Below are 12,363 nucleotides of genomic sequence, written 5' to 3' on the forward strand. Positions count from 1 at the left end.
TCATCCAGTATTTGTCATATGACTTGGTCTTCGGAATTTCAACTCATACACTGTTAAATTTTATGTTAATCAATACTTGGTAATATAACTTTATGAATCTCTGGATATAACCTATGTACATCCAAGTAATTGACAAATGGTATGGTTCTTTACACAAAAGGAAGGAAAATAATGAAAACGGATGAACCTCAAGTTATTTCCTTAACTATTATAATTAGGCAGCAATTTGTCAGATGCTTAGGTGTCTTAATTTAGTTATTCATAGAATACTTAATAATCATCTACTACATGGCTAGCACTGTGACAAGAGAGACTAAGATAAAATCAGTAAAAAAAGAAAAAAAAATGTGTATCTGCCCTTACAGAATGTGTCAACTAGTTGGGGAAATAAAATTAACTAGAGAAGCACTAAACTATAATTGACTATAAGGACAATAACAGAGAAGAAAGAATGATGTGTGTGAGTAGTTATAGAGTAAGTCAAACTTGATTCAGGCCTCAGTCAGTCATTTTGGGCAATGATCAGACAGGTTATACTGAAAAAAGAGTATGAGCCATTTGTGAATGAACAGCCTAATGCTATAACTAGTAAAGAAAACTATCTTGTAAAGAGGGGTTTAATTTGGATAAGGATGGGGGAAGATGGCTATGTAAATAAGATAGATTTAGACTACAAAGCACCTTAAAAGCAAGGAGAAAGAGTTTGGACTTGCTCGGCTAGATGAACAAATAATACCACAAAAAGCAGGTGAGCCACAGGATAAAACTATTTCCCATGAAGGCTACTTTACTGGTTACTATTCTTATCAAGTCCGCTACCCCATGCCTAACCCCTAGTACAACTTCAACAGAAGACCCTGCCTCTTAATTTCCCAAAGAAAATAAAGACCATCAGGTAAATTCTTCAGTTTCCAGCCTACTTTTCCAAATATATCTCTTCACTTAATTTATTCAGCACTTATTAAACCTCTACCATGTGCTCCAACCAAGGACCACACTAAGAAGAAATAAAAATAAAGACAAGACTCCCTGATTCTGAAGGGTTTAGAATCTAGGAATTATTTTAAATAGATCATTACCTCCCCCCTTTTCGCTGTTGCCATAGTTCTTTGTACAAACTTGCATTTATTATTTTTCTTGTTATTATAATTAACAGAAAAAGGTAAATGCAGTAACCAAAGGCCAACCGAATGGAGGAAGAAATGCCTAAGTCTAGGAAGACAGGTAAAGAGGACACAAAGGAAATAACATCTGAACCAACTGGAAGAACACACCAAGCAGACTGGAGTTTGATGGCAGTGTCAGGCAGAAAAAAACCAGCATTCAATAAAGGCCAAGGTGTTAAAGATCAGGGTACATTTGGGAAACTCTGGGAGTATTTCAGTATGGCTAAAATGAGGAGGAGGAGGGTTAGAAGATGAAGCTAACAGGTTAGACAGTGATGTATTGCAGTGCTGAGACTGATCTCAACCAACCTCTGGATGCCTTTGTGGTGAGAGCTACCTTACTGGGTTAACATGTGAATTTCACTTTTTAATTTTTTTTCTGGGGAGAACTAAAGCAGTTAGGGTGGGTATCTGTGTTCCAAAGTAAGCCTCCCACATTCTGGTACAGGGGAAGGGAGGTGTTTCTCTCATCAAACCAAACTGTTCCCTACTCAGTGCCCTAAAAAGAAAGAGGCAAAATGACACATCATTCACTGACTCACAGATCCATCACTGTGGATTACTTGCTTACTATAAGCCCTCCTACACTATTTAATAGTTTCAACTGTGTATTGCCATGAAGAAAAGCAACATACTTTTAAAAGAAAGAAAACAAGGAAGGTAAGAAAACAGAAAGGAAATCTGACAGTTAAGGATTCACCACTAAAGAAAGCTTAGTGAAGTGCAAGTTGGAAGCTTGTTTACAATGGGGAGGAGAGGGGAGCAGATGGGGAAGTTCCTGCTATAGTCTATTCTTTCTTTCAAACAATGTGACCATGAAGGAGAAAGAGAACCACAAAGGAAGATGTGGCATTGAGGACCGGTTATATTCTAAATAGAGACGTGAGGAATGTGCGAGGGGAAAGGACAGAAACAGAGAAAAACACAAGCAAAGGAGCTGAAATCACAGAAGAGAGGGAAGGGACATGTTATCAATCTTGGAAGAGGTAGAAAGGGATATTAACAAAGTCACAGGAAATAAAATAACCTTGGTTATGGAAAGGAATAACTTCTGAGATAGAAGGAAAATTAATTAGGGCATTCAGAGATTTAAAGAAATACATATGGTCTAGAGGTAGCAGGCTGAGATAATTTATAATTGATAGCTCTGATATTTGTAGAGAAATAGGAGATAAGGCCAAATACAAAGGGGGACCAGAAGTAGAATATATGACTTGAGGAAAGTTGTAAAGCTGAGAAACATCCACTGAAGGGATTGTGAGAAGGTAAAGTACCACATAAAAGAACTGTGAAGTGATCCTGAGGGTCTGGCTGATGTCAGACCATGATGACATAGTGTCACCAAACCACATTTGCATCTAATTTTCTAAGCAGCCCTCAGAAACCCAAGTATGACTAGAGAAGAAGGATCCAAACCCAAGTATGACTAGAGAAGAAGGATCCCTGGAGACAGGATAAGGGCAGTAGAAAAACAAAAAAATCCAAACTGCTAAGAGTACTGGTAAGAAAATGGTATGATGATTTTGAATAGGGATCAACATCTTGGCTATGAGGGGAAGTGGAAAGAAAAGTAATTACTGTAGGGAAATGTAGAGTTAAATAAGGATTTTTATCTATCCACCTGCCCTCCTACATAGTTATCTGTAAGACAGTGGAGTAGGTTTACAGGTTTTAGAAAAGGCAGGATAGTTTATTTACTTGCAGAGGAAGAGAAAGAGAAAAGGAATGATGGAAAGGGGAAAGAGAAACAGAGGAAGACAGAAGGCGAGAAAGAGGGAGGGGAAGAGAAAGAAGAACAAGAATTGTCAAGTGATCCTGAGGTCTGGTTGATGTCAGACCATGATTACACAGTGTTACCAAACCACATCTGCATCTAATTTTCTTAGCAAACCATCCCTCATAAGCAATAGAACTTTAGCTGTGTGTCAGTTAAATCTTTCAAATCTGCCCAGTTAAGTAGAATGACATCAAAAGTACCCCAAATAAACAGACATAGAGATCCTTCTGGATTTTTTCTACAACATGAAGATCATAACACTTATCTTTGCCAATATATGCTATTTATTTTTCTGATACAGTTAATAAATTACACTATGCCATCTATATTCTCTTGCATACATTTCTAAAACAACTACTTGAAAGGAATTTGACATATCTAACACTGTGTGAAACTAATTAGCTATGTTCTAAACAACTATACTAATTCCATTTTTCTCTAAAACAGACCCGCTACTTTAAAACTGCTATATAGAAAACTAAATACAACTGCTTCACCAAGTTTACAATCTGACATTTTATATATATCTTACTTTATCAGGATTTCCAAAACTCTCAAATGGGGTAAATAGTATTCAACTTGCAGATATTCCGTTAGTTCATTGATACTATGAATATGTAACTTTTCCTTCATCTTTTTCATGTTCACTTATTTTAGAAATGCTTAGTTGATGAAGAAGCTTACAAAACAGCATGTGACACAATAAATGAAAACATAATACATTTTCCATTTCACAGACCTTACTTAATCGTGTTTGAAGTACCAAGAGTTTGTTGTATTCTTCTGTTACTTTGGTGAGAAGAGTTTGCATATTTTCTTGAAAGTCTAGATGATAAATAAACAATTATAATAATTTCATTTCACAAGCAAACTTGTGGACATCTTTGATTCTCTTTATATCACAATTATTGCATTACATAAATAAAAATGTATATTAAAAATAAGATTTCATGAATCCCAAAAGATATTAAATGACTGAATTATGATTAAAAGTAAAAGTTCATCACATTAACTGACTTAAGAAAATAATGTGGGAAGGGGCACCTGAGTGGCTCAGTTGGTTAAGTGTCCGACTCTAGGTTTTGGCTTAGGTCATGATCTCATGGCTATGAGATCGAGCCCTGGGTCGGCTCCACAATGAGTGTGGAACCTGTTTAAGATTATCTCTCCCTCTCTCTCTGCCCCTCCCCTGCTTGCACTCTAGCTCACAAAACAAACAAATAAATATTTAAGAAAAAAAAGACTGTAAGATTTTATTACCTTGAACTTCATATCTATAATCTTGCAATTCTTGTTCTTGATTTTCAGAAGTATGCACACCAGAACTCTCTTTCTCTTCTATATTTATGCCATATTTTATAGCAGGAGTATGATGTTCACCAAGGACATTGCAAAAAGTCTATTAACAAAATTAGTATTTTACAGAATTAAAAATTTTTGATTTCTGCCTCTGAAAAATCATTAAACGTTATTTTCCTATATGTAAAAGTCAAAATGGCACAGAAAAATCAGCAAGGAAACACTATTCCATACACCAAATCAGTCTGCAAAAGAAATGGTTAAATCTAAATCTTTCTCTCTCTCTAGGACATAAAATACTTCCTACAGTGGAAAAATACTGATAATCCTAACTGCACAAAACTATTTTTTCTGCTTCTAATAATGAATATAGCTTGTACTGCAATCTACCACTTTCTAGCTTGTATCTTAGATTGATGTTATCTCTGTAATGCCAACTACCCTTGAAAAAACACCAGAAGACAAGGACAGAAATTAAAAGATGATGACTAGGGGTGTCTCAGTTGGCAGAGCATGTGACTCTTGATCTTGGGGTCATGAGGTCAAGCCCCATGTTGGGCATAGAGCTTACTCAAAATAAAAAAATTATGACTGGAAAGTAGTCTATAAATTCTGAAGGCACCTGTGATGAGCACTGGGTGTTGTAAGTAATGAATCACTGAATTCTACTCCTGAAACCAATACTGCATTGTATGTTAACTAAAATTTAAATTAAAAAAAAAAATTATATGAAGTAGATCACATTCATGTACTTTTCTGTAACACATAGGTAGAATTCTATGCTTTATATGCACAAATTACAAATATGTGACACATTTATTAGTTTTTTTCTCCTGAGCAACAGAAAATTCTACCATCATTTAAAAACAACACATGACCCATAATCATTTCAGAAGCCCTCAAAATAAGTTTCACCTTTGCCCTGCACACAACTGGAAACAACTGGAAAAAACCAAATTGTTTATTACTATTTCTTGAGATTCGCTTAAAAGTTAACTATACTGTCAATTAACAACTGAGTGTATTAAATTTTCAGCAGTTTCTAAAATGGAATTTTATCATACTAGGGTTGGCAGAAACCTGAATGATCACCCCATTTACTAATGAAGAAATGGACTCAAAAAGATGAAAAAACTAGTCTATGGCAACATGATTAGTGACAAAACCAGGTTTCATGAAGAACCCCAGAGGACCCCTCTATCAGAACAAGTGACTCATATTTCAACTTGAGATTAGGGATCAGGTAAAGACAATAACAAAAGGAAAACAACATAAAGTCAGCTTATAACTTAACTAATTCGACTTGGGCTCTCTTTCCATTATTTACTGAATATCAACAATAGATACGAAAGGACAATGCCTGAACGCTTCAGAAGTGGAGGTGGACACTGCTGAGTAGCTGAATGAAGACATGCATTAGGTGTGGTTGCTTCTTACTTTTTGAGGTTTTTGCAACACTGTTCTTTGAACAATTTTATAGGTATTCAAAATCAGTAAGGTAGCTCTACCTGTCCCAACTAATACCACCCTCTTCCTCCAATTCATAAATATAAAAGCCCGGGATAGAGATTAGGGACAAACCAAAGATTATAAATTCTAAACTATTTCAAATATGCAGAAAAATAGTTTATCTATTACTTACCTTTAACAAATGGTCAATTTTGTCATATTATCTCCGTATTTTTTTAAAGAAACTGAAAATTACATATAGATTTGAAGCTCTCTATTTTAAGTACTGCTTATCCATTTTATGCACCTTTCTCTCTATCCAGAGGTAATTATTCGAGCATACGTACTTTATACTTTTGAGATTTACTGACATTAGTACAGACATCAAACACTGCTAAACGGAGTTCCAGTGCATCGAGAAAACACAATTTATTTATTACCATTGTTCATGGAAAGCTGAGTTGTTTCCCATTTTTAACTTAATAAAGACACTCTAGCAATGAACAGATCTGATTGTGCACAAATAAATGCTTGGGTTGTAGGATGTATATATCTTCAAAAATATACCCTGCCAATCTCCTTCTCAAGGTAGTACATTTCCACCAGGAGTGTGTAAGAGCTTCTATCTCACTCTAAGTTCACAAACATACTTGGCATAATTAGAGTTTTTAGACTTTGGCAATCTGAAGTGTGAAATCATATCTCATTGATCTTGTGCAATCTCCCCAGGTAAGTCAATGGATGCACTCAACAACCAAAGTTGGCAGGGGCAGGAAACAGACTTTTTTTGGGTTCTATTGGTCCACTGTTTTTTTGTATTAGGTATACCTTTTGTCTGTTCCACTGCTGAGATAATTTACTCCAATCTCTTTTGTTTCAAAAGATTATCAGAAAACATTTAAATGCTCATTTTAAAGTTAAAAACCCAGGAATATTTTCTAAGTGCAGTTCTGAAGTATAGCATTTCCTGTCTAAAAGTATTTTTTTTTTTTACATTTTTTTAATTTAATTTTTTTTAATTTACATCCAAATTAGTTAGCATATAGTGCAACAATGATTTCAGGAGTAGATTCCTTAATGCCCCTTACCCAGTTAGCCCATCGCCCCTCCCACAGCTCCTCCAGTAACCCTCCGTTTGCTCTCCATTATTTAAGAGTCTCTTATGTTTTGTCCCCCTCCCTGTTTTTATATTATTTTTGTTTCCTTTCCCTTATGCTCATCTGTTTTGTCTCTTAAAGTCCTCATATGAGTGAAGTCATATGATAGTCTTTCTCTAATTTCGCTTAGCTTAATACCCTGTAGTTCCATCCACGTAGTCGCAAATGGCAAGATTTCATTCCAAAAGTACTTTTTAACTAATATCTTACCTGTGTAAAATAAAAACATTCTTCAGACACTGCCCTGCGTAGTTTTCCAATAAGCATTTGTAAAGGCTTCACTTCATCACCTAATAGAACAGATACTGTATTAAACATTTATCTACTTAAGTACTATTATCATTTTAAACCTATGTCAACTGGAAGCTTCCCTTACAATAAGATTAGTTTTAAATTCCTTCTTTAAAACTTATTTTCCACTGCTCAATGTTAATGGTCTCAGATAATTTTTAAGATTCTCAGTTTATATCCTACAAAATGGTATGAAGTGGTGATTTACAAATTTTACTACTCCCCAATATAAGAAGTATGTCATATATTGTAACCTATTATACACATCCATGGAAAACTGAAACAAGAATTTCACAGATTATTTACTTTTTTTAAAATATACTATATGTTTTTAATGTTTCCTGTTCTACTGTATTCTTTTATTTACTAAAAAAAAAAAAAAAAATGCTGGCCATTACTCACTAACTGCATCAACCATTAGTGGACCCATTAATTAACTTATAGTTGAAAAAACCACTGGACAGATTCTATCCTTTAGAGGATATCATTAAAAATAATACATGCTTAAAATCTTATTACATTCAAACCTAAAGAACTCCTGAAGTGGAAAAATGATATTTAAGCCACTCCCTAAATTCTACTCTGTTCAACAGAGCAACTAGACAAACTTAGGAACCAGCTCATTCTCAAAAGTATATCTGTCAAGGGTGAAAACCTACAGATGTTTTGAACACAGGAAATCTACTTAATAGAGTGATTAAACAATTACTAGAGATAAAAGCTAACTACAACTAGTCTTCTACTTCAGATGCCTTATATGTTGTTGCTTCTCACAGTGCCTACTGTACAGTCTCCTAGGACATCTCATTCTTTTCTCTGGCCTCAAATGATCTTTGGATTTCCAAATCTCAATCTTGAGCCTAAACCTCTTGCATTTCAGACTTCTATTTTTAACTGCCTACTAGATAACTTTTTTTTTTTTTTAAGTCAAAAGGTATTTTTAACTCACTATGTTCCAAACTGGATTTATTATTCTTCCCATAGATCTGCTCTGCAAACTCCTCATGACTAGTCCCTCCTTCAATCCAGCTACCCAAGCTAGAAACTTACGGACCACTCTCAATTCTTCCCCCTTTCCTCCTAATATCAACTGCAGACTACAGCCTACTTCTTTGACTCTCTCTTCCATCCTCAATGACATTTTATTCAGCCCCTTATTGTTAGCAGAATTACCTCCAAAGTTGCTTAACTGGTCTTCCTAGAACTAATCACCTTCCTTACTTTGCCTCATGGTGTTACCTTAAAATAAAAATTTTACTGTTACTCCCACTACTTAAAATCTTACAGGTCCTATCACCAATAGCATAAAGTTTAAACATGCTTCAGTCAGAGTATATAAGGCCTTTTCTAATCAAGCTCCTGTCAATCTTAACAGCTTTATAGCCCACCACTTTCTCACATAACTTGAACTCTCAATTCTCCAAGATGGCTACGATCTCTCACACCTCTATGTTTAAGACTCAGGAACCTTCCCTAAAATTCCAACAACCCTACTCCTGCCTGCAACCTCACTCCACTCCTCCTCCCAGGAGGTAGAAGTCTTTTTTCCTTTTTTCTTTCATTCTTTGTAGTCATTTTTCTATTACAGAAATTCATCTATTGTTTTTTAAGAGTTTATTTTATATTGCTTTCCCACTTGATTACAACTTCTGTGGGAAAATGATTCAGTAATTTTAGATTTCCCAAGCACTTAAAAAAATGTGCAATGATTCTATGAACAGATGAATCCAGGACCTGGATATACAGTTACCTTCCTCTATGGGTTCTAAGACCAGGACAGAATCATGGAATGGTGGGCTCTAAATGATATTTACTTATTTCATAGTACTTATAATTTTTTTAGAAAGCCATTTACCTGTTTCTTGTGTTTTTATATTCTGTAGCTCTTGCTGGTGTATTTCCTGAAGTTCCTTTATCTTTTCCTCTTGGGCAGAAATAAGTTCCTCCTTAAGACTACAAAGAGCTTTATCTTTTTCATTTTCCATATATTCACGAACCTGATCCACATGAGTTGAATAAACCAGAGAGAGGCATATACGCTGAGCTTCCATCTGTAGCCTTAAATCATTCTTAAAGTGAATGTATGTACACATTAGAATACTTTTAAACAACTTACATTTTTAAAATAACTTCTATCTTCTGCATTTACTGACTACAAGGGGGAAATACATGAAATTACAGTTTAAAACTTTATATAAGAGAGGTCTAATTTACCTCAGCCGCAGCAATTTCTTACTTGACACACCCCCAAAGGCATGGGAATTAAAAGCAAAAATGAACTATTGGGAGCTCATGAAGATAAAAAGCTTCTGCACAGCAAAGAAAACAATCAACAAAACTAAAAGGCAACCAACGGAATGGGAAAAGGTATTTGCAAATGACATATGGGACAAAGGGCTAGTATCCAAAATCGATAAAGAGCTCACCAAACTCCACACCCCGAAAAAACAAATAATCCAGTGAAGAAATGGGCAGAAAACGTGAATAGACACTTCTCTAAAGAAGACATCCAGATGGCCAACAGGCACATGAAAAGATGCTCAACATCGCTCATCAGGGAAATACAAATCAAAACCACACTCAGATATCACCTCACGCCAGTCAGAGTGGCCAAAATGAACAAATCAGGAGACTATATAGATGCTGAAGAGGATGTGGAGAAACGGGAACCCTCTTGCACTGTTGCTGGGAATGCAAACTGGTGCAGCCACTCTGGAAAACAGTGCGGAGGTTCCTCAAAAAATTAAACATAGACCTACCCTATGACCCAGCAGTAGCACTGCTAGGAATTTACCCAAGGGATACAGGAGTACTGATGCATAGGGGCACGTGTATCCCAATGTTTATAGCAGCACTCTCAACAATAGCTAAATTGTGGAAAGAGCCTAAATGTCCATCAACTGATGAATGGATAAAGAAATTGTGGCTTATATACACAATGGAGTACTACGTGGCAATGAGAAAAGAATGAAATATGGCCCTTTGTAGCAACACGGATGGAAATGGAGAGTGTGGTGCTAAGTGAAATAAGCCATACAGAGAAAGACAGATACCATATGTTTTCACTCTTATGTGGATCCTGAGAAACTTAACAGAAACCCATGGGGGAGGGAAGGAAAAAAAAAAAAGAGATTAGACTGGGAGAGAGACAAAGCATAAGAGACTCTTAAAAACTGAGAACTGAGGGTTGATGGGGGGTGGGAAGGAGGGGAGGGTGGGTGATGGGTATTGAGGAGGGCACCTTTTGGGATGAGCACTGGGTGTTGTATGGAAACCAATCTGACAATAAATTTCATATATTAAAAAAAAGAGAGAGGTCTAATTTTTCTCACTTCATTCTGTTGCACTGATCTACCTTTCTTTTTTCAAGGAAAGTAGCACAATATTGCCATTACCGCAACTTTATTGTAAACTTTGATAGATGGTATAGTAGTAGTATGGCCTGCTTCATCATTTAAAAATATTTTAGGGTTGTCTGGGTGGCTCAGTTGGTTAAGCATCCGACTCTTGATTTCAGCTCAGGTCATGATCTCACAGTTTGTGAGAGTGAGCCCCACATTGGGCTCTGTGCTGAGAGCATGGAAACTGCTTCGGATTCTTTCTCCCTCTCTCTGCCTCCTTACCCGCTTTGTACTCTCTCTCAAAATAATAAGCATTTAAAAAATAAAAATATTTTAAATATAGAGAAATGAAAAGAATAATGTAATAAACATGTACTCACAACCCCAATCAATACAATTATTTTGTCTTCCTCCCCCGCCCCATTTCTCTCCTTTCTACAAACTTTTTTGGTTTAGAAAGAAAACATAAATAAAATTTAATCCACTATATTCCCATTCCTCCTTTCCCAGAGGCAATTATTATCATAAATTTGCAACAAATCCACTCCATTTCTTATACTATCACTTTTCAGTACATGTAAACAATATATATTTTATGTTTTTGAGAATTTACATAAATGGTGCAAAATGGTATTTATTTTGCAAATCATTCTTCTCATTCAATATACTGATATCTATCCATGTAGATACAGGTTAATTTATTTTAACTGTCCTACAGTATCTGTGAATACACCACGATTTGTCAATTTCCTTCTTGGAGACCAACTATTATTTCTAATTTTTTGATATTTCAAAAATACTGCAGTAAATTCTTAGATATGCTCCTGTACAAATATACTTGTGTTTCCCTCATAAAGTGTTCTCAAACTTTAGCAGGCACCAGAATAACCTGGAGTGCTTGTTAAAACAGATTGCTGGGCTCTTTCCCCGAGCTTCGGGTTTAGGAAGTCTGGTGTGGGCCCCCAAATTTTAATTTTAACCTGTTTTCAAGTGCTGCTGATACTGCTAGTCAGGGACCACACTGACAACCACCTAGAAATGGTTCTGCAGGGTCATAGGTAATGTACATTAAATGTATTAAATTTTACCAAACTATGTTTTCTGTAATTGTACCAATTTATATTGACATTAACAGCGTATGTGAGTACTCATCTCCCCATATCCTCACCACATTTTATTGTGAGACTCATAAGGTTGAAAGCACCTTTTCATGTTTATTAGCCAATTAATTTCATCCAAGAGTATGGTATTCTGGGGGGGGAGTCAGCATTATTTCTAAGCATATGTAGATTGCTTGTAGGTGTTACTGTTGTGTAAAATTATCCGTCTATTTCTTCTGTGAGCTCCTTCCCCCCCCTCCCCACTTTACTCCCCTCTCCCAGTAAGAGGGTTTGTCATGGTAGTGACAACTGGGAAGGAATTTACCAGTTTGCTTCTCTTTAATTTATGTAAGTTAATGTCAAGGAGAGGGTATCTGAATGTCACTGAAAATGTCTTCAGTAGAGAAAGTAAAATTCTTACTGAGAAAATCTGACCATTTGACAGCTTCAAATTCACTCCAATTAAGTCTTTTTTAAAAAATTTAAACGATCTCTGACATTTGCAGGAGTAATTGAACTGTAATCACATTATGCTTTTGAGAACCACTGCAGATAATTAATGAAGCATTAACCGTTATGCAATTTGAATTTTTAAACTCTATTTAAGTTATTAAAATATAAAATATCTTTACATTTAATATAAGATCATAAATGCAAATATACAAACAGTCCCCAACTTATGACCCAGGAGTTTTTGACTTTATAATGGTGTAAAAGTGATACACATTCAATAGGAAGCTGTACTTCAAATTTTGAATTTCGATCTTTCCCCAGGCCAGTGAT

General features: G+C 35.5%; 1 protein-coding gene across 8 annotated transcripts in view; it reads right to left on the reverse strand.

Annotated features, from left to right (window-relative positions):
* The window catches only part of AKAP9 (A-kinase anchoring protein 9), a 153,807-nt gene that overhangs the window by 91,855 nt on the left and 49,589 nt on the right, over nucleotides 1-12,363 (reverse strand). For all 8 annotated transcript variants that reach the window (XM_086696380.1, XM_086696349.1, XM_086696391.1 and 5 more), the window contains 4 exons: nucleotides 8,995-9,208; nucleotides 7,059-7,138; nucleotides 4,204-4,342; nucleotides 3,683-3,768 (listed from right to left, as the gene is read on the reverse strand). In XM_086696380.1, coding sequence (XP_086552506.1) covers nucleotides 3,683-3,768; nucleotides 4,204-4,342; nucleotides 7,059-7,138; nucleotides 8,995-9,208 — 519 coding nt within the window. The remainder of the gene's footprint in view (nucleotides 1-3,682; nucleotides 3,769-4,203; nucleotides 4,343-7,058; nucleotides 7,139-8,994; nucleotides 9,209-12,363) is intronic.

The sequence above is a fragment of the Puma concolor genome, chromosome A2 (genome assembly GCF_028749965.1).
Source record: "Puma concolor isolate L17-30 chromosome A2, mPumCon1.1.hap2, whole genome shotgun sequence".
Lineage (NCBI taxonomy): Eukaryota > Metazoa > Chordata > Mammalia > Carnivora > Felidae > Puma > Puma concolor.